Raw genomic sequence first — 20,638 nt, 5'->3', positions numbered from 1 at the left:
CTGCCTCACCAGTACACAAGGAATAACAGTCTACCACACAGGGCTGTTGTGACGTGTTTGCTAATGCTGCTGCTTTCGTTATTGTTTATTATATTTTTTGTTTGGAGGAGGAAGGGAAGGCTCCCTCGGAGCTGTTGCCGTCCTCTCCTGGAACACACAAGCTTCAGAAATGTTTCACACTTCTCCCTGACTTACACACCACTCATTCGATGCTTCCTCCAGAGGCTCACAACTATCCTCCTTCTTGGAAGCCCCGACATTCTCCTTCTCCAGGCAGTGACAACTCCAGGCTCCGCTCCTTGTCTTTTCTCCACAATTTCCCCTTCTCGTTTCCTGCTCCTCCTTCTGCCACTCCTGTCCTTTGCTTCCTTTTTGCCTGTTCCCAGGCTGCCTCGCTCCCATCCCTGTTCTTGGAAGGAACCCCGGGAAGAGAGAGACTCCCTTCCTCATGCCTTCTTTCGCTCCCACCCCCTGGACGCCACTTCTTACAAAGCCCAGAAGGAGCTCTGTGAGGGTCCGTTTGAAAGCCTTCTGTAAGTCAGGAAACGTGGGGTGGGGCGAAGGGAAGTTAGAAAGAACTGGAGACTTCTGAATGCATAATGCTGAACTTTTTGGAAATGGACGGGCCGGGCGCCAGTCCCCGCTAGGGTTCCTAGATTGTATTCTTCTTACAAAGGGGCCATTATGAAGGTCCCGCATCTCCCATGTGACAGGTTCAGGGACATAAACTGCATGATGTCACAGGGACCAGGGGATGACTAGGGTTCCCAGCCACGACCTCGTTCTCAAGGGCACTGGGATCCTGGAAAGAGGAACATGGGAGGAGGGGAACACTTCAGAGAGCCCCCGGCCACTTTCTAGCTGTTCTCTGAAAGGGGCCCATAGGACAGCCCAAGTGATCGGGTGGAGCAGCCTGCACCGGGAACCCCTAAGAGCCCCTCCCAGAGACCTGGAGCACCTCTTCAAGACCTGCACGAGTAGGGGCCGGTCCCTCGGCTTATCGAGCCCTCCGTGCTGTCCCTGGAAGAGCAGCTGCCTCACCCCCTCCTCTCATTCTCTGCATTTGCTTTTCTACCGGAAGGGAGAGGTCCTGGGTCAAGTTAGGAAAATGCAGAGCTGTCGGCAGGAGAGCTGGCTTCCCATCCTACCCCCGTACTCACTAGCTGGTCAGAGTCCACGTTCTCCTTCCATAAAATGAAGAGGCTGGTGTTAAAGGTGGTTATTGTTCCTTCCTGTTATAATGGTTTTTTGTTCTGCCTGTTATAAGGAAGCATGTTACTTATCTTCTCCATCAAAGCCTCAGTGCAAAGGCTGGCTGGGCTCCCTGCTCTTTCCCTTTGCACACTCATCTGTATTCAAGGTGCCCATCAACCAGCCCTCCTCTCTCTGTCTGTCTCTGTCTCTCTGTCTCTGTCTCTCTCTCTTACACACACACACACACACACACACACACACACACACACACAGCCCCTTGAGACCGGTAGGAATAAGGAAGTTTGAGTTCAGGTGTATAGGATTTTCCCTTATGTTCCTAAGGATGCTTGTTGGCATAATATTTGCATGTATTCAAATGAGATGCATAGTCATTTGCATGAATATATAGAAGACATTGTGAAATAACCATCACAGCCTCTCTAGTTGGTTACAACACACCATCACAAAGCCCTCAACAAGAATCTCACTTGGTAGACCCATGGTCTCCCAAACCTTTGGGAGACAGGAAGGAAATACTAACACTTGGATTCATGTTTATTTTTATCACATCCTTTAAAAGCTTCTATTTCTTATGTATACTTCATACTCCTCAAGCTGTACTAGTATCAAAGTACAGGAATATAACTTATGAATATGTACATATATATATAGTGGGATCCAGGCTCAAAAAGATTTTGCAGATAGGGTGCATGATCAAAAATGTTTGGAGGCCATCAGTCTAGACCATCTTCCAAAGCTAGAAACAGTTACAGGTTTTGGCTTGAACATAGCCAAAGGACCAGGGAGGATCCAAAATATCCCTCCTCCGAGGTCACACTGGCCAACAGGACACCAACGCTCCCTTGGCACCGGCCAACACCACTCTCCAGCTCCTTGGGGGCCTCACGGCATATGGTGTCTCCTTCCTCCCAGGGCTTACACTTGCTGTGAGTTTCCATCAGCAAGGCTCCTTGTGGCCAGAAGACCATCCGTTTCCCACCCAAGGAACCCACTTTCTTTCCAGAATGGCTGGCCTTGCCCAGCAAGGCTCCTTCAAGCTCATCTATTGCAAGAGAATACATTCCATTCAAGGATAGGGATACTGAAGAGAGAGCTCTGGCCCTTTTTAGATCTTCTCTCTGGGATTCCCTTACTAAGTTTGACCAGATACACATATTATTTAATTGATAAAATATGAGCTTGGCATATGTATACAAATAGATAAATGAAAATAAAATTTAAAAAAAAGTTGGCTCTCTAGAGTACTGTGAATGAGACAGCAAATTAAACTCCCAGCATTTAGGGAGTTTAATCTGGTAGAGACCCAGAGACACAGGCTCCTAAGAGTGAAATAACTTTTTAGAAGTAAGGCACTGTTTCACCAGTGCACTGAATGGCAGCTTACAACCCATCTGGATGGACCTGTGGGTTCAGGCAATGTCTTCACAAAGCACAATGCAGAGGAAGTCTAAGATGCCGGGCTACTCACCCACACACTGGTTGCTTTCATCCATCTGGTATCCAAACCGGCAAATGAGAGGTCTCGAAATCGTGGGGTAGTTTGCAGCTGCAAGCGGTGGGGCAGCTGCTGGGTACGGACCTGAGTAGGCGGTCGAATAGGTGTTCGAGTAGGGCCCTCGATACACTGGGTTTGTTCGGGGGATGCATAAATACCCGCCATTTTGGTTAACACACATCATGTCTCCTCGGCAGGCCTCAGGGATGGTCCGGCATTCATCTATATCTGGAAGAGCCACGGAAGAGGGAAAGCCTTAGTGTCTTCTTGGCCTTGGTATGCATGGTGCATATATAAGCAGAGCTTTGTATCAGAGCAGCAGGAAGGGCCCCAGAACACTCTTCACCAGCACCTGCTCCCAACCACCAAGGACAGTCCGTGGCTCGTGGCAGGTAGGTCCTCCTCAGTCTTGGCTGAATTGAATCAAATTGACCAGTGCCACTTAAACACTAGCCACTCAAGTACCACCATCACGATTTTAGTCCCATCCATGAGGACTTGTACTGTTATTAGCTTAATACTTTTCTTTAAATCAACTCACCTTTGAAACGCAAGTAAATGTGTTTTTTAAACCTTACATGAAAATGAAAAATACTATTAATTAGCATAAATAGAAGGTAACAGTAAAAACAAATATATAATTATTCAAATAAAGAGTGTTTATCTGTAGATGTACCATCTAAAGACATCTCAGGCAGCCTTGTGTGGAAACATGGGGATGGAACTAAGAATTGTTCCCACCTCTACTCCAAATAATGGCGGGACAGGGGAGAGAGAGTCCCTTCCATCAAGAAGGACAAGGCTTGGCTGAGAACTAATTACTTATTAAGAAAGCAGAGCCTTCCTTTAAAGTCAGCTGACACCATGCCAGCACTCAGGGCCCAGTTCTAGCCAAGCTGGTGCTCTACCTGTCATGCCTGGAGGAGGGGTGGGGTGGGGGGTCCCCCAGAATCTCAGCCTTGTTAGAGGGTCTGCAGGAGAGGCCTGAATTCTGACCCCATGCACTTGGTTCTCTCATCCACTGTGGGGTCTGCAGTGTGTGGGACCAGGAGTGGGTAGGGGATCCCTGAATTCGGACAGCTGACCCCAGCCATCGCATCTGAGAAACTTGGGCCAACTCCCACCTCAGGGAAGGGAAACGGTGGTGTTCAGAAGGCAGCAGCCCAGTTCTAGAGCCTGAAGCCTGAAACCATCATTAAAGCCGGGGGACCAGGAAAGAGTGTGGCTGTCCCACTCCTCATCCCTCTGCACACCCCCTCTCCCTCCTTTATTTGAAATCCAAAGTGCAAGCCCACATTTTCCAGGGCAGGGCTTCATTCCTCACCACTCGTCATTCTTTCGAATCATCTATCTCCCCTCTGTTTCTTAGGTGATGTGAGCTCAGGTAAGACAGATGATTTGGCCTACATGAAACGTAATTAAAATGCCAAGTAAGTGCTAGGAGTGGAGGCAAGTAGCTCTGCCTCACACTTTCCATACACCCTATGCTCCTCTCAGGCCAAACTCTCCCGTACGCTGAGCATCCTTTCCACCTGTGGTCCTTGGTTACGCTGTTCCTTCGACCTGGAATGCCATTTCTCAGGATCCCACTCATCCTTTGATGCCCAATTCAAAAGTGACCCCCATGAGGCTTTCTGTACTGATCCCAGACATAAGGGATCACTCTCTCTGCTTCTTTTGCTGGGTCCCTTGCTTTTACCTCCACTTAGCAATTACTTCATTCCACCCTGTCACAAAGTTTACTGTCGGTGGATCTGCCTCTCCCACTAGATGCTGTGGTAGGCAGGAGAATGTTCCCCATCCCCAAAAAATGTCCAGGCTCAAATCCCCAGAACCTGTGAACATGTTAAGTTACACGGCAAAAGGGAACTAGAGTTGCTAATCAGATGACCTTGAGAGATGGGAAGATGATCTTGTGAATTATCCGGGTGCCCCAATGCAATCACACAAGTCCTTAGAAGTGGAAGAAGAAGACACAGAAGGGTTAGTCAAAGAGATGTGACACCAGACGGAGGAGGAGAGATTGAAAGTGGGCAAGGGACTCAACACACCATTGCTGGCTTAAGAAGATGGCCACAAGCCAAGGAATGAGGGTGGTCTCTAGAATCTGGGAATGGACCTCAGCTGACAGCCAGCAAGGAAATGGGGACCTCAGTCCTACAACCACAAGAAACTGCCTTCTGCCAACAACCCACATGAGCAAGGAAACAGATTTTTCCCCAGAGCCTCCAGGAAGGAACACAGCCCTGCCTACACTTTGATTTTAGCCTAGCTGTCATGACAGCAATAGGAAACTAATCCAGATGGAAAACTCCTTGAATGTAGGGCTCAATTCTTACTCGATGCTCCCTCACACTGCTTAGCCCAGTGCTGGGCCCAAAAGGATCATTTAAGGGGTGTCACTGACTTCAATCAATCCAAGGTTCTGTTTCCTGCTACGGGCAAGGCTAATAAAGATTTGGCGATATTGAACACCAGCTGAGAAAATAATGGACCTGCAATTAAGCTGTCTCTGCATCCCTGCCCCAGGGAAGGATGTGCCACGGCCTCATACCTAAACACTGTCCTGATGAGCGATCCAAATCAAAGCCATTCGTGCACTGTTGCTGCAGGAAAGGGGGAAAAGAAAGAGGTAAGGTCATTTTATTTATTCACTTACTTCTTTACAGTACAGTTGGAAAATGGTATCTATAGTACCAACACCTCACATGATAACTCTACTTGTTCAATTTGTGTATTTTCTCACCATCTGTGGACACTTAGCATTTCTTCTTAAGCCCCACATCTCCCACACCCACCCTCAGCCATTGCCACACAGTCTTCATACCCCCCATTTTTAACAAATGTATTCTAGGGTAATAATAATCATGTATGATCTGTGTGGTAAGGTATGCCCCTTTCCAGGAGTGGATCAGACTGTTTTCAAGGGAAATAACTCTCGTCGTTTGGATGCTACTTAATTTCATCTTCTCTGAGTCCTACATGACTTCTTTGCCCCTGTGAAATCCTCTGACTCTGAAGTCTGTAAATAAATTAAAAGCTACATGGCAGATACTGTCAGCTTTCAAAGAAAAGTAGAATTGCGGGAAGTCCTCAATTTCTAACCCAGCAAGACAATTACCCAACGGTGCTTCCAGAACTAAGTGGCTCTCAATCCCAGAGGGTTGAAGTCTTCCATATAACTTGAGTTACCACTTTATGCTCTTTAAAAAAAAATGTCTTTGGGGCAGACAGGAAGTGGGATCTTTGGAGAAAACCCCGAATCCTGGGGGTGTTCCTGACCGTGAGGAGCCTCTGCCCCTGGCCTCGAAACGTGGTATATTCTGACCCCTGCCCTCCCTAGAGCAGCAGAAGGGTTCAGCTTCCCCGAGCCATGGGGTTGATTTGGGTTTGGATTTGTGCTTGATTTGGGAACAGTGGCGTTGGCCTGCACTACTGGGAGTGGGTCCAGACATCCCAGGGCCTTGGGACAAAGGACCAAAGGAGATGAGCCAGGAGGCAGGGCAGGGCCATGGGGCTTGGGAGGCCAAGAGACCGAGGCTGCAGCCCTGGCTCTCCAATTCAGTGCTGGCATGGGTTCACATCCGGTGGACTGGCTGGCTTCAGATTCTCATTCTGGAACCTACTGGCTGCATCACCTTTCTATACCTCAGTTTCCTCTTCTGTAAAATGGGATAACAGTATTGACTTCTTAGGTGGTCGTAAGGATTAAATGTGTTAACATATGTAAAGTGCCTAAAATGCAGTAAACACCATCCATCTAACCACTGCCCTCTCTGGGCCTAGAATTCTCCATCTGTTCCACACACGGACTGGATTAGAAGACCTCAAAGTCCCTCCAAGGTCTGGGATTCTTTGCTACTGCTCCCAAGATCCTTTCCATCACCAAAGGCCTGACTGTATTTCAAAATGCTTCATATGAAGGGGAAATACAGTCCCATATTTTCCAGCAGCCCCTCAGCCCTACTCTCTTATTTCTTTCCTAAGCCAGAGTCACAGAGGCTGCCCTGATCCTTCTGGAAGGATCTGCCGATGTGTCTCAGAGGCTGACAGGCACGAGTACATCTCCCCTCCTGCTTTTCAAAGTCCAGGGAGCGGCGGCTTTGCCCAGACCCCCGCTCTGAGCCTCACCTCACTGCGCCTCCTCCCACCCGGCCCAGGGGTCCCCACCAGAGCTGGTCCCTCACAAGTCTGGAGCTGAACCACCCCAATACCGTGTGGTGGCCTGTTTTGAGCAGGTCCCCCTTCCTTTCCCCACCTGCTCTAGGCGAGGATTTGCTGATGTGGAGACAGGCCCCCACCAAGGGGGCGGCGTGCAGGCCTTTCAGGGGCACAATCACTCAGAAACATTCAGCACGTTCTACGTCCAAGCTTCAAGATAAAGAAACACCCATAGTGCACAACTCTGCCTTCACCAGGCTCCCTTGAAGGGTGGCTCTTCTACTGGGTTCTTAACCAGATGGTTGTCGATAGGGAAGACTACCAAAAGTTTAGAGCTTGCAGCATCTTTCAGAGTTTTTAAAGTAAACCATAAACTGAAAACTAGCAATAATAATAAGATAATCAAGACACCCTAGAGGGTGACAAGGGAAACAGCATGAGGTGATGACAGCAGCCCTGGCTTGGGAGGCAGGAGTTCAGTCCTGGCCCTGCCCCTTCCAAACTGCCTCGCCTGGGGTGGGTCCCACAAGTTCTCTGAGCCTCAGCATCAAGCTCTGTAGAACAAGGGGCTCAGATTAGGCGAACTGTAAGGCCCCTTCCACTTCCACAATCCTAGTATTCTAAAATGTAAGGTTGGGCCTCCTCACCCAGGTTTTTAGCATGCTTCTAGATAATGCAAAAATAAAGAGATCTCACCTGTGCATTGCCGGGACTTGGAAGACAGAGAGCCAGGATGGTCACAGTGAGTATCCTGCAGAGGGTGAGAAGTCACACATAAATGCCCAAGATCCAGCCAGGTCTGGAGGATGGTGGCCTCAGGTCACCCTTGTATCTGTAAGGTCACCATAAACTGGTACATGTGGGAGGGGAGGCTCAGGAGGGGCCAAGGGTGGGTTCCAGATACCCCCACCTGCCCCAACCGCTCCTCTGCTTGATTCCCACATAGGGATAGGGTGTTAGAGGGCATGTTTTTAACCAAGGGTTTGCTACTTTAAAAAAAAAAAAAAGTCTAGAACCTACCACTGTGGTACTAACAATATATTTGCCAGATGCTTGTACTTTAATGTTTACGCCAGGAAATTTGCCTGAGTTTTGAACATACTCATTTTGAAATGATTACAGAGTGAACAAGCCCAACATGCCCTCAAACGGAGAAAGGGAATGAAAGTCCAGACGTGGGGCACTGTGAGTTCCACCAGAAAAAGGTATTGCAGCAAAATTATTCAATTAGAGCATACATTAACCCCAGGGACCACACATGTAAAAATTCCTTCAGTGGATGGTTTTGGACCACTCCATCCTCCCTCATGGGCTCTGCAAACCCAGACTGTGGGAGCTGCTGCCCAGCAGACCCTGAGAGGACACTGGGGAAACTGGACAGCCCAGGGAAGAAGAAATCCCATGGGAAAACTCAGGACAAGGAACCAAGAAACGTCTAGTCAGGGCAGCTTTGCCATTCATAAGCCACTAAACCTCTCAGAGCCTGCAATTTCTGCCCTTCATCTCCCACGAGTGCTTTGCCAATAAAAGCATGGTCACCAGATGGGCCTTAAAAATGCAAAATCTACACAAATGTAGAGTGTTATTTAGTGCTATTATTCAATTCATTAGCTGTTTATCTGAGCAACTACGATGCGGGCTTGAGTGAGGCATAAGAGCTACAAAACAAAGACCCCATCACTGCCCTCAAGAGCTGACTGGGGGCCACATAAATCAATAATGTCACTACACTGTGGTAAGGTCACTGATAGAAATACCCACTGGATGCCATGAGAGTGAGCAAGTCAGGGAAGGCTTCCTGGAGGAGGTGATCTTCAAGGCTTCTTCAACAAGGCAGTGGCCCTGGGGATAAACCCTTCAGATCAGCTAAGCCTGTGACTGGATTCAGTGGCCTGTTACTGCCAACAAGTAAGTCCACTTCGTAATCCCTCCCTTGAAGAAATGTTTGATAGATTCCAAAGCACACTCACATCCATGACACATGGCTCATCTGAGTCAGCCACCCTGGGTACTTGGCAAACCCCAGAATTAAGGTAATTTGCTCAACATCCAGACGGAACGGAGCCAAGATGGGATGCCAGGAGATGCAAAGCCCACTTCCTCCTTCTCGTCCCCAAGAAAAAGAATAAAGACCCTGAGAGCCCACAAGCTTTCATTTAATCTAAGTGCCGACATGAGCCAGGTTCTAGAGGGCTGGAGACAGCTCTGACCTTATAAAGTGCTGAGCCAAATCCCGGGGCTTTTTGATATTTGCAACAGCCAGATTTATATCTGGAAGGAATGAAAGAACAATAACAAATTTACTTTCCAGCCTGTATATTATGAATTTCAATGTTTTCCTGTTTCTTCCCATGAAGTTTCCTTTCGGTTGGTTATAAAACCCCGTCTCGTTTATGTTGGAGACGGAACACACTGACTGAATGCAGTGGACTTCAACAGCTAGTGGAAAAGTCGTGCCAGCCCCGTTTTCCCCCCTACCCCCCAACTCCCCAGGCCAGCGGGCAGCCTGGGGTGGGTGTCCTCAGAGGGGTACCATCTCCTGAAAGAGCCACAGCCAAGTCCAAGGGGGCAAAAGAATCCCAGGAAAATAGAGAGGAATTTCCTAAAATGAAATAATACCCAAACACTGCTGCTCTCACGGGGTCACAAAGAGTTGCACCTTGTCAGGAAAAAAACTAGAAAACCCTCAAAATGGATCAACCATATGGATATTGGGGACTATGGGATGTTCATAACACGCTCAGAACTTTCTAAAGCAAGTGGGTCCATCCATTTCAGGCACCATCCTAAACGACGAGGAAAGCCGGGAGAGACCAGGGGAATCTCAGCAATCTCTGTCAGAGAAGTGCTGTCCCCAGTAATCCAGGGTGACATTATTACAACAGTTCAGTTTTCAGCATGCACACACACACACACACAAACACACACAGTTAATTTATTTCAAGCAATTAAGTTTTTAAGAGTTCAATGGATAAAGACGTCATCTAGATAAAGTTCTTCAAGGCTTAAGCATTATTTGACTGGAGTCGTAATTTCCTTAGAGAACAGGAAAACGTTTGCTTACATGGATTTCTGTCTGCAGTCCCCACTTCTCATTGGCTTGAAAATTCTGGGTCCTATGCCCTTTGTAGATCCCACACAAACATAGGGTAGCTCCAGCACCAGACGTTCAGCTACCAGGTTAGCTTGCCCACCAGCCGCCGATGCATCAAAACAATTGCTAGTAATTGGTAGTGAGCTAGTAATGGGTCTCCCAAATTTAAAATACATATAACTTTCTTTAAAAAACAGCACACGAAGTTGCTGCCCTTTCCCAAAAGAAAGAGGAATAAAGCACTGGGATACTTGCAGAGCTCTCTCAGATGCCGACTTCCGCAACTATTTCATAAAATACCCACTCCCAAAAGAAGACTTCAAGATGGAAATTACAGAGGCCCAGCTTTTTAGAATCAGCAATATCATTGCATCACTAGCTAATGCCTTTTCCAATATCCTGACCCAGCCTGAATCCCAGCCATAGCCATTTTCCACCCATCAGGTTTTGAGGAAGGTTTCCAGACCCTGAAGGAAAGAGTCCCGAGCGGAGCACCCACCTTTTTAATCCTGGCATGTCCAACGTGCGCGAGGTGGGCTGGCAAAGGGGAAGCGAGAAAGGACGCGGTGCCCACTGAGGACTTCCTGGCCCGCAGCCTCTCGGGACCCCGGGGCGCGTCGCTATTTCTATTCCGGAGGGGACCAGCGAGTCGTGCAGAGGACAAGGGGAGAGCGGGGTCCTCCGAGCCACTGGAGCGCCTGCAGAGAAAGCACCTGGTTTTGCTTAGCCCTCTTCAGTAATTCAGCATTAAACCAATTGGAGGAGGAATGTTAAAAATGAACACTTCATTTTCGAAGTATGTTAAACAATGCAAATGGGGCCTCCGTCTGGACACAGCTGGTTCAGATTACAGCGCTCACCAACTGGCGAGACTCCTCACAACAACCTTGGGGCGTCTGCCAGGACCCAGTGCTCGGCGCGGGGAGGAGAAGCCAGCTCCCGGGGCGCCGCGAGCAGCCGCCCTCGCGCGCCGCGCATCTCCAGCCGAGGCGATTGGCCGGCAAGTGCAGGCGGGTGGGGTGCGGGTGCGGGGCGCTGGGGGGGGCCTGTTGACCCTTTAGCTTCCCACCCAGGGAGCACATCGCAGGGCCGGGGCGGGGAGGGCCGCCGTCGGCGCACCAGCGCTTCGTGGCACTGGGACACCCGTGCAAGTTATTAGCCTCTGGGGAAAGCATAACTAGAATTCATGGCAAACGCAGCCGCAGGGACAGAGACGGGTGATTTATTGGGAAACCAGAACCAATTAAGCCGAGGCTTGGGGTAAGCTGATAGGACACTCAGGATTTTCCAGAAGAAGGGGTGGAGGAGAGGAAGAGGGGGAGTGGAATGAGCGGATCCTGATTCAAGACTTCAGCTGGTGTGCAATGCAGACGCCAGTCAGGACGCTCTTCTTTCCCTGCCCTCAAGCCCCTTACCGTCACTTTTTTTTTTTTTTTTTTTTCCCCCGCCTTAATCAAAGTGCGTCCCTTGGCTTGAAAATGACTTGAGCCAGTAAAAAGGTGATTTGAAAAGACAGAGCAGTCAGGGAAAGCAGAATGATGGTTGATAACATACTAACTCTAGGCTGAGTCTCAAACGATTTCTTTTTTAGCCTTGGAACCCTTTCTTCAGATGAACTCTCACCAAAGACACTATTCTATAAAAGATGGCAGTGACTGATGGAGGCCCCTCACTCACCTCCCACTCCCGCCTTCACTGGGGCCCCTGGAGGAAGCCCTGCCTATAGTTTGAAAAGCACTGCATGGTGTTCTTTATCCTCACAACTCCATGCATAGGAATCGCTGTCTGCCTGGGTTAAGAGACATTAGGGACTTCCCGATGGTCACACAGCTGTGCAGTGATACAGCGGAAACTCCGAAGTTGACACTTTTAGCCTCTCAAAGGGCATTTCCTTGTAAGGAAGTGAAATCCTACCCTACAAATACATAGCATTAAACAAGCATGGCAGAGTGTTCACTGTTGTTGACATGAGTGTCCACACTACTCTTCTCTGGGTACTTCATATATGTTTGATATTTTTCCATAATAAAATATTTTTAATAATACATTATAAGGTTGTCCATCCCTCTCTGTTCTCACTGCTTATAATAGCAAAAGATCAAAAACAACCTCGAGGCCCATCAGTAGGGCAGCAAAAGAGTTAAAGAAAATAAGGGACTTCCAAAAATGAATGATTGCACAACCATTAAAAAGGAAACTAGACACAAAAGAGTACAAACTGAAAGTTTGCATTTACATAAAATTTTAAATCAGGTAATGACCGGGAGAGAGCACAAGGAGGCTTTAGGGAGCTGGGAATATTCTAATTATTTACTGGGAGCTGGTTACACTGGGGTGTGTACACTTATAATTTGTGAAATTGCCGTATGTATGTTATACATTATTTTTTTAGAGATTGCAGTAGCTCTTTATTTCAAAAAGATTTTATTTTAAAATGATTGCAGCACGTCTTTGTTTCTGATATGAAAGGATTTGCAATTTGGAGGTCTATACAGTAGAATATTGGCAATTCACATAGGTCAATTCTGATATATTAATACTTGTAAAAAGCACTGTAAGTTTGTAGAGAATTTGTCTAAAGTTTTCGATCTGTGGGAAAAAAATACATATACACAAGTGCTTGCATATGTACAGAAAAGACGTCTCCTGAAGGATACACAAGAAGCTGTTAGCACTGTGGGTCTCCTAGGAAGGAAACTGGTAGGTAGCTGGAGAACAGATGTCAGAGGACAATTTGCTTTTCCTTGCTCTTTTTTTGTATATTTTGAATTTTGTTCCATGTTGCATGTATTATCTATTCAGATATAAGATTAATTTAATTTTAAAATACATTATATTTATAGAGAGCTTTTGGCCTGGGTAGGAAGTTTTAAATTAGTCTATGTTGCCTTACTTTTACTATCAACCATCTTGCAGGATCAGGAGGCAGAGGAGGTTAATTTGTCTGTTTTCTAGATGAGTAAATCAAGGACCTTGGAAGCAAAACTATCTAGGAACTCATCCTGGAGCACATGGGAGCTGCAGTAAAAGTCTTGGGTATGAGTCTTGGGTTTGCCACTTACCAGTTGGATGAGCTTGGGCAAGTCACTCAACCACCCACCATCTCGGTTTCCTTGCCTGCAAAATGGAGCTAATAATATCTACCTCTCAGGGGTGTTATGGGAATGAAAGAGAAGTTAGGAATCCTCATGACTGTCATTGTATCCAAATTCCTTTCTCCTATATCCACCCCAACCCCACAGTATCTTTAATAAGAGTAAATGAGACACTTCCATGGTTGGGGAAATCATAACCTCACAAAATAGCCTATCCCACTATTAAACAGCTCAAATTGTTAGACACTGAACCCAAACCTGTTTCCCTGTATGTAATACCTTCCACGAATCCTGGTCCCCACACCTCCACCCGCAGCTCCAGGCTACCCCCTCTTACTCATAAGCAGCTGTCCTATTCCTGAAAACAGTCCCACCTCTTCCCTCCCTTCCACTGCCCCCCATGCTAGTATCCTCTTCCCCAGACTAAACACCCCAGATCTTCCAGCTGGTCCTCAGGTGTCCTGAGACTCTGCAGCAGCCTAGACAATCCTGGCGGCGGCTGCATCAGTGTCTTGGTTCCAACTGAACTTGAACCAAGGAAATCAATCCATAGGACAGACTGCTAAGGTCATCTCCTCTGTCCTGGGCTTGGACCGCTGAGGTATTTTTTTAACCAGGAACAAGATTTTACATGTGTCCCTGTTACATTTTTGTCCATTGTTCAAGACCTCTTTCAACATAAATTCTATTACCTAAAATATGCAGTATCACTCCCAGCTTTGACGACCGCAAATCTGCTGGACGTGACTTCTTTGACCTTCTCAGAGTTATCAATAAAAATTTTACTAGGACGGGAGCTGGAGTGAAGGGCTCTGTCCAGGTTGGCACTGATCCGCTTTTCTTGTTTTAACATTTTGGGGCCACTGCTGATTATCTAACAGCAGGTGCAACCAGTTGCTCTCACACAGCTTATCCACAAAGACTTTGGGAGAGATTTCGTCACAAGTCGAGCTAAAATCAAGGTGCACATTATCTATAGCATTTCCTGATGTAGAACATGAGGTTTGTTTGGCATGAACTCTTTTAATGACTCTTGCTGGCTTCTAGAGGTCATCACTGCCTTTTCTAAGAGTTGTTTGTTTTTGGTTGCAAAACAGGTACCCCAACATCTGCCCCACCGTCCATCATCAGATTCAAATGGGATCACAACTGTCAAACCAACTTCACAAAATCTTATATAAATGCAGGAGGCTTCACCTGCTAGATGGGACTTCCTGGCTCCCATGAAGCTGTTTCCTCACTGTGAGTGGATTGGGAAGACAAATGGGCAATTTTTTTTAAAACAGGAGTGATGTTTCAAATTGGGGGAGGGGGGGGGAACTTATGTACTTAATGATGTATCTTGGCTTATTATGTCTTTTTTCCTTACCAAAAATAATCACAATCACAATGCCTCTTAGGAGCAACGGCATGTTGCTAGAATTCTACACATACACTGTCCTTTGACCCCCCACAACAACCCCCATTTGCAGAAGAAGAAACAGGTCCAGAGAGATTAGAGCCATACAGATGACAAGCTGGCCCTCTTTCCTTCCAGTTCACCAAGACTTGCTTTCTCTCGGTTAGTCCTGGCGCCCCAGGAACATTCCAGAACTCCATGGGCTCTTTCATCATCACCTTCTCTTTTTCTTTTCTTAGCACTAGTAGAGCCTTTCATTTATTTTTATACTAGCCAAACTTGGCCCAAAACAACCAGAAAAAATACCCAATGCCTTAGTACAGTTCTGGGTGTTTGCTGCACCGCACAGGACTTCCCACCCTAGGGTGGGGGGAGTTTTTCTTGCTCCTGATGCCCCTAATGGCTTCTGTTATCCTCCTCTCTCTGTCAGACTTCCTGATGAATGGATGTCTCTGCCACCTCCTCACTGCCTAGTCGTGCCTTAACAATCCTGAAATCTGGCCATATCCCACGATCCATCCAAACGGCCCTCCCTAAATTTCCTGATGATCTCTTGACCAAGTGCAATGACCTCTTTTCCATCCCTAATTGTTCATTCCTTTGTCTCTTCAAAATGTTTGACATGAGGTGATCCATCTTCTCCTCTCTTGTGTCTGCGACTTTAGGTTATTCTGTTTTACGTTCATGGTTCTTGCCTGCATCTTCTCCTAATCACTTTTCCTTCTCCTCCTGCCTAACCAAGAGTCCCCAAAATTTGGTCCAGTCTCTTTAGTCTTTCTCGCTACCCGTCCTTGTCCTGGAAATAGTTGCTGGTCCCATAGCTTCAACTGTCAGCTTTAGCATATGACTCTCAATAAACCCATCCCCAAATGGTTAGTCATTGAAACAGTATGTTAATCAAATAATACTCCTTTCCCACTTAATTTAAAGGCCACCTTTATATTCACTGACTTCTCATATAAATAGGTCTGTTCTGGACTTCACATTGTTCTATCAATTTGCCCATTCCTGTGCCAGATACCACAGTTTTATTTATTGTAACTTCTTAAATATGTCAGTATCTGGTAGGTTAAGTTCCTGCTCTTTACTCCTGACTCTTTTTCAAAAATGTACTGGCTTGTCTACAGCATTTATTCTTCCAGATGAAGCTTAGAATTATTTCACCAAGTTCCAAAATAGCTCCACTGGCTATTAATTGGAATTTTATTCGTTTTTTTAGTCTTTTGGGGAGAATTGTTCTTTCATTCATATGGAGGCCAGGAACATGATAAATCCCCCCATTTATTCAAGATTTTGTGTGTCCCTCATAAAGTTTCATGAATCCTTTCCATATTCATTCATTCTTTCTTTCTTTCAAGTATTTCAAGTCCCTACTAAGTGCAGGCATGAGTGTATGGGCTTTTGAAGTCAGGCCAACTTGGGTTTGAGTCATTCTTTCTTATTTACTATCTGGAGACCCTAATCAAGTTCTTTAACCTCACTGAGCTTCAGTTTTTCAGCTGAATGGGGGCAAAATGGGGGCAAAAACATATTACGGTGTTGTGAAGAAGATACTGCTCACAAAGCCCTACCAGGTACCAACACATGGCAGGCCCTCATCTTAGGTCCCTTTCCAAACTGTTGCATCACGAGGGAACTGATTGTCTCCAGTGCAAGCAGGGTGCACGGCCCAGGAGAGCATAAGCAGGTATCCCCTGCCAGTCTTGGGAATGTGAAGAAGGATGTTCCCTGTAGGAGCTGACTGAGTCCTGAACCTTATAAATCCTTTACTCTTGCCCACCCTCACCCCCTCACCCCCACCCCATTTCACAAATGGGAAAACCAAGGCCAGAGAGACTAATCTACTCCCCAAGATCATTCAGTTAGTGGTAGAACTGGAAATCAAACCCAGATTTCCTAAATTTTGCCCCAGAATTTCTTCCGCTATTACATGTGGTATCTAACTGTATGCTATGCTAATGTAACAAACTTGTTGGAGGAGGTCAGGGATTTCCAGGAAATACAGTAAATCATGAAAACACCTGGGCATTTGTTACGGATTGTTTTAACGCACAGTGGTTTTAATCACCTGCAAATATGGGATCCCTGCTATAAATAATGACTTCAGGCAAGCAGGCTCTTTGCTGTGGAGCCCAGAATTGCACTCAAGGAAACGCTTAATGACGTTTTTCTATGTCCCACCTCTGTTTTGTTTTTGTCTGCTTTCTGACACTTAATATACATTGAGGTTTGAGGCAAACCTAATGTATTTAATATATCTTCAAAATGGTATTATGTTCAAATTACCTCATTTCCTATTTACAAGCCACATAAGATAGATCATATTAGTGGCTCCCAGATTCTTGGATTTGCCAAACCAGTAACATCAGCTCCCTTGAAAAATGGAGGAAACAATATTATGCCGCCAACTTTTAGTTTTGCCAAATAAAAATTAAAAATTCATGCAACTCTCATATATCATATCATATTTCATCAAATAAAGGACTCAGCACCAAACAGAGGAAGGACGGGCTCCCAGAGCCTGAATGTTTTGTCTTATGAAACATTACAGTGGCTTATTTTTCTCATATTTAGTAGGTGGCGAAATCCATCACAGACCTGCATCAGACCATCACCATTGTACACCAGTTTTAGGACATTTAAGCATAAACAGTGAACTTTGTTCTAAAATGTATTGGCTTTTCCTAGTTAAAGATTCATTCTCTCAACCTTCGGCTACCTTAAACCATTCCAATTGTGCCTAGTAGCCTAGTGGCTCCTTCCCTACAGGTTCTGCTTTTTATAGTTAGAATACAAGTGTGAAAGAGCTTAGTGTGGTGTCTTCCTTATTATTTCCATGATTTCAAATGTCAGTGTGCAACAGAATCATTTGAGATGCTTGTTAAAATTCATGGCAGGCCCTGTCCCCAGAAATTTTGACTCAGTGGTTACGCAGGTAGGGGCCAAGGAATCTGCATTTTAACAAGCTCACAAAGTGAGTCTGATGAGAAAGAGTTACTTTCTCAGCAGAGCTGACTGCAACTATGTTCTCCCAACATAAGCCTTCTCTCCTAAGGTATCCTTGCCTGAGAGTATTGAACCTGCATCTAATGAAGACTCTAGACCAGCTCTGTTTAATTGAACATTCTGTCTAAGCAGAAATGTTCTGTATCCGTGCTATCCAATATGGAAGCTATTAGCCACGTATGGCTACTGAGCATCTGAAATATGGCTAGTGCTACCGAGGAACCAGACTTTTAATTTTATTTAAATTTAACTAATTTAGCATTAAATAGCAACATGTAACTAGTAGTGCTCATATTGTCCAGCATGGCTCTAGATCTAGCCATTTGTGATACAGAGAATAAAGAAATTAAAAGACCCATAAGAGAGAATCAGTGGCATAAAAGAGCAAAAATTTTAAAGGGGGCAGGATATAAAGAAATACAAGGGATGGGGGAGCCCATACCAATGAGTATGGTCAGGAAAAAAAAGCCCATACCAGGTGGTTCAACAGAGGAATTCAATATGGGGAACTAGATGCAAAAGTGTTGGAAAAGCTGCAAAGCCAAACAGGAGACGTTAAAGCAACCAGAGGTTAGATCCTTCAGGAGGCCACTACCTCCCCTAGGGCGGTGGGGACCCAAGGAGGAGGTGCGGTTACCAGGATCCAGGAGCGAAAGCCACAGTGGAGCTGCCTCGAGGGAGCTGGCACTGCTACAGTGACACGCCACTGCCAGAGACACTGCCTAGAGCAGAGAGCAGGGACAAATACCAGACTTTTCCCCCCTCCCATCCTTCAGATCTCCCACGAGTGCTTCCCATTGCCCGACCTTACTTGGAAGCCAGCTGGCAAAGAAGCCTGAGAAGTGTAGTTTGCAGGATATTGGCAGAGCAAGAAAGGGACAGTGAATGGATCTGATTAACAGAAACATAAGAATCAATGCAACATTTGGAACTTGTTTGGGTCTTGATTTCAATTGACCAAGCGTGTGAGAAGACCTACCTTTGAAACATTTGGGGACCTTTGACTATGGCCTGGATATTAGATAATAATAAAGAATTACTGTTACTTTTGTAAGTTCTGATAATTGTAATGTCTCCTTGTGTTAGCAAGGTATACTGAAAACAAAAATTAGAGGGAAGAAATCAAACAAGATTGGCAGAACCGTATTAATTGCTGAAGCTGGATTATGGATTTATGGGGGCCCACTGTACTCTTCTTTCTGGTTTTCTGTATTTATGAAGACTTACATAAATGCATTTTAGAAAAATTTAGATTGTGCACTTAATCGTGTGTGACAGAGGTGGGACTGTTCTGTTTTCTGCTCCCTCTCCCTTGCCCTGTCTCCTTTTCCGCCTCTGTGACCCAGGCCTGCCAGTAACACTCAGGAGGAGCACGTGATGAGTTTTACGGTTGACCTGCTGACCTATGGATGTGAACCCTGGCCAGCCCATCTGGAAGTGCTCTGAGGATTGTTCTGTTCTAAAATGCCAAACCTAAAGCTGCATTTGAAGTTGGTTTGGAGTGAGAAATTATTGACAGCAAAAGGATGACTAAGGTTTCATTTCAAATGAGACTATTTGGAATCTGTAATAAAACAATAGTCTTGAAACACAGGCTTTGCTGGCGAAAGTTTTTCTAAGGTCAGAAGGTAGAGAAGATTTATGATCTATCAGAGCAACTTTTCTGTGCCCAGGAAAATAAATTTGGGGCAAAGTCAGGAACTAAAGAGGATCAGGGAGGGTGAAAGTAGGGTAATTAAAGTTCTCTATTAATACCAAGTTTTTTTAATTCTGAAGAAAATATGGTGTAGTTTTAAGATTGATAAATATGCTAATGAGTATGTTTGTGTTTAATATCTTTTTCTGTATTCTTTGGATATACTTTCCCTTAGTTCCTTGTATTTATAATCACTGCTTTAAAGTCTTTGTGTTCTAAATCCATCATCTAGGCCCACGCAATCAGTTTCTATTGATGGCTTTTTCTCTGAATATGGGTCACACTTTCTTCTTTGCCTTACTAATTTGTGGTTGAAAACTGGACAGTTAGATAATTTTGCAGCAACTACTGACTCTAATATATTTTTCTGATTTTTTGGTTTGATAGGATTCAAACAGCGAATCTGTCTCCCCCATGGAGGAGTGCAACTGATGTCTCGGCTCAGTTTTTCATTCTTGTCTTTTAGTCTGCCTTCCTAGGGGTTGCCCCTGTGTCTGCATAGCTTAGTGGTCAGCAGAGGCTGTGCTCGAACACCTCGAGCCCAGTAGCTTCCGTCTAGTGCCGATGAATCTGTGCGTGGGTTGGGAAGGTCATTCAAAGCTCGGCCAGACTCAAATCAGCCTTGTACTTCCCACTGGGCTCTCGTGGGTCTCCACTGCGCACATGAGGTCTCCCAGCAGTCAGGGATGTGTGAAGAGCTTAGTTAGCCCTTCTTGGCTCTCTCGGATCCAGGGTCTCTACATTCAATTTCCAGCTGATTTGCCACTTGCGCCATCTGCAATTGAAATCTCAGGCTAGCAAAGCTGAGCTTTCTCCATTTGTTTCCTACCAAGTTCTCCACTTTTAACTGACAAAGTCCATGGAATTCACCCCCTTGGGCAGCATAGCTGCTGGTTTTGGTGGTCAGCTCTGGGCTAGAAAAATTGGGGTGGGGGTTGGGGTCCACAGTCCCAGGCAGGAAAGCCACAGACTCCCTTGGTTCTTACCTGAAGTTCTACAAGTTTTTCAAAAATAAATGATTCTCAAGTTGTTGTCTGCCTTCGGTCAATTTCCAGAGCCCCAAACTATTTCTTTCTTACAATTTTGTCCAGTTTCATACTTATTTTTTGCAGAGAAGACGACCTACCTCTTCACACTGCCATGGCCAGAGGTACCTTCTAATATCCTTACTGTCTATTCTTAAACATTTAAATGTTTGACACACATGCACACACATACACAGGATGACAGCAGAGGGGAAATTACTTTCACCTAGTAAAACTGATGTCCCAAGGGAGAAAAAAAAGGAAAAAAGGAAAAGGCTTTACAAAATGGTTCAAAATTTTTCAAAGATTAAACTCCATGTAAGTTTTCAAAAATAAAACATTACCTCATTAGTCTTGAACTTGTCACTTTCTATTGCCACCACCCCCTTTTTATTCAGAGATAGTTCCTGAAAATACCTTTGGAAAAGGGATTTATGTGTTAACACATTGTG

The 20,638-nt window shown here is 45.7% G+C and overlaps 1 protein-coding gene and 1 long non-coding RNA gene across 5 annotated transcripts in view; one reads left to right on the top strand and one right to left on the bottom strand.

The window, feature by feature from the left end:
• FBLN5 (fibulin 5) overlaps nucleotides 1–10,922 on the bottom strand; it is a 71,724-nt gene extending 60,802 nt beyond the window's left edge. The window contains exons 1-5 of one of the 2 annotated variants that reach the window (XM_037832047.1): nucleotides 10,826–10,922; nucleotides 10,465–10,663; nucleotides 7,568–7,622; nucleotides 5,265–5,316; nucleotides 2,684–2,938 (exon numbers count right to left, since the gene is read on the bottom strand). In XM_037832047.1, coding sequence (XP_037687975.1) covers nucleotides 2,684–2,938; nucleotides 5,265–5,316; nucleotides 7,568–7,622; nucleotides 10,465–10,481 — 379 coding nt within the window. In that variant the 5' untranslated portion in view covers nucleotides 10,482–10,663; nucleotides 10,826–10,922. Of the gene's footprint in view, nucleotides 1–2,683; nucleotides 2,939–5,264; nucleotides 5,317–7,567; nucleotides 7,623–10,464 lie in introns of both variants that reach the window. The other variant, XM_037832046.1, reaches the window with a different exon arrangement.
• LOC119531148 lies at nucleotides 422–20,216 on the top strand. 3 transcript variants are annotated; one of them, XR_005216232.1, is made up of 5 exons: nucleotides 422–533; nucleotides 2,908–3,102; nucleotides 5,240–5,342; nucleotides 14,158–14,302; nucleotides 19,549–20,216. It is a non-coding gene; the product is annotated as an uncharacterized LOC119531148 (long non-coding RNA). The 3 variants fall into 3 exon arrangements; XR_005216230.1 differs by having other exon boundaries at nucleotides 18,812–20,216; XR_005216231.1 differs by lacking the exon at nucleotides 14,158–14,302 and having other exon boundaries at nucleotides 18,812–20,216.
• The last annotated feature ends 422 nt before the right edge of the window (nucleotides 20,217–20,638 follow it).

Source organism: Choloepus didactylus, chromosome 4, assembly GCF_015220235.1.
Source record: "Choloepus didactylus isolate mChoDid1 chromosome 4, mChoDid1.pri, whole genome shotgun sequence".
Classification (NCBI taxonomy): Eukaryota; Metazoa; Chordata; class Mammalia; order Pilosa; family Megalonychidae; genus Choloepus; species Choloepus didactylus.
The sequence above is the reverse complement of the archived record's forward strand: the minus strand, read 5'-3'. Positions and strand labels throughout refer to the sequence as shown.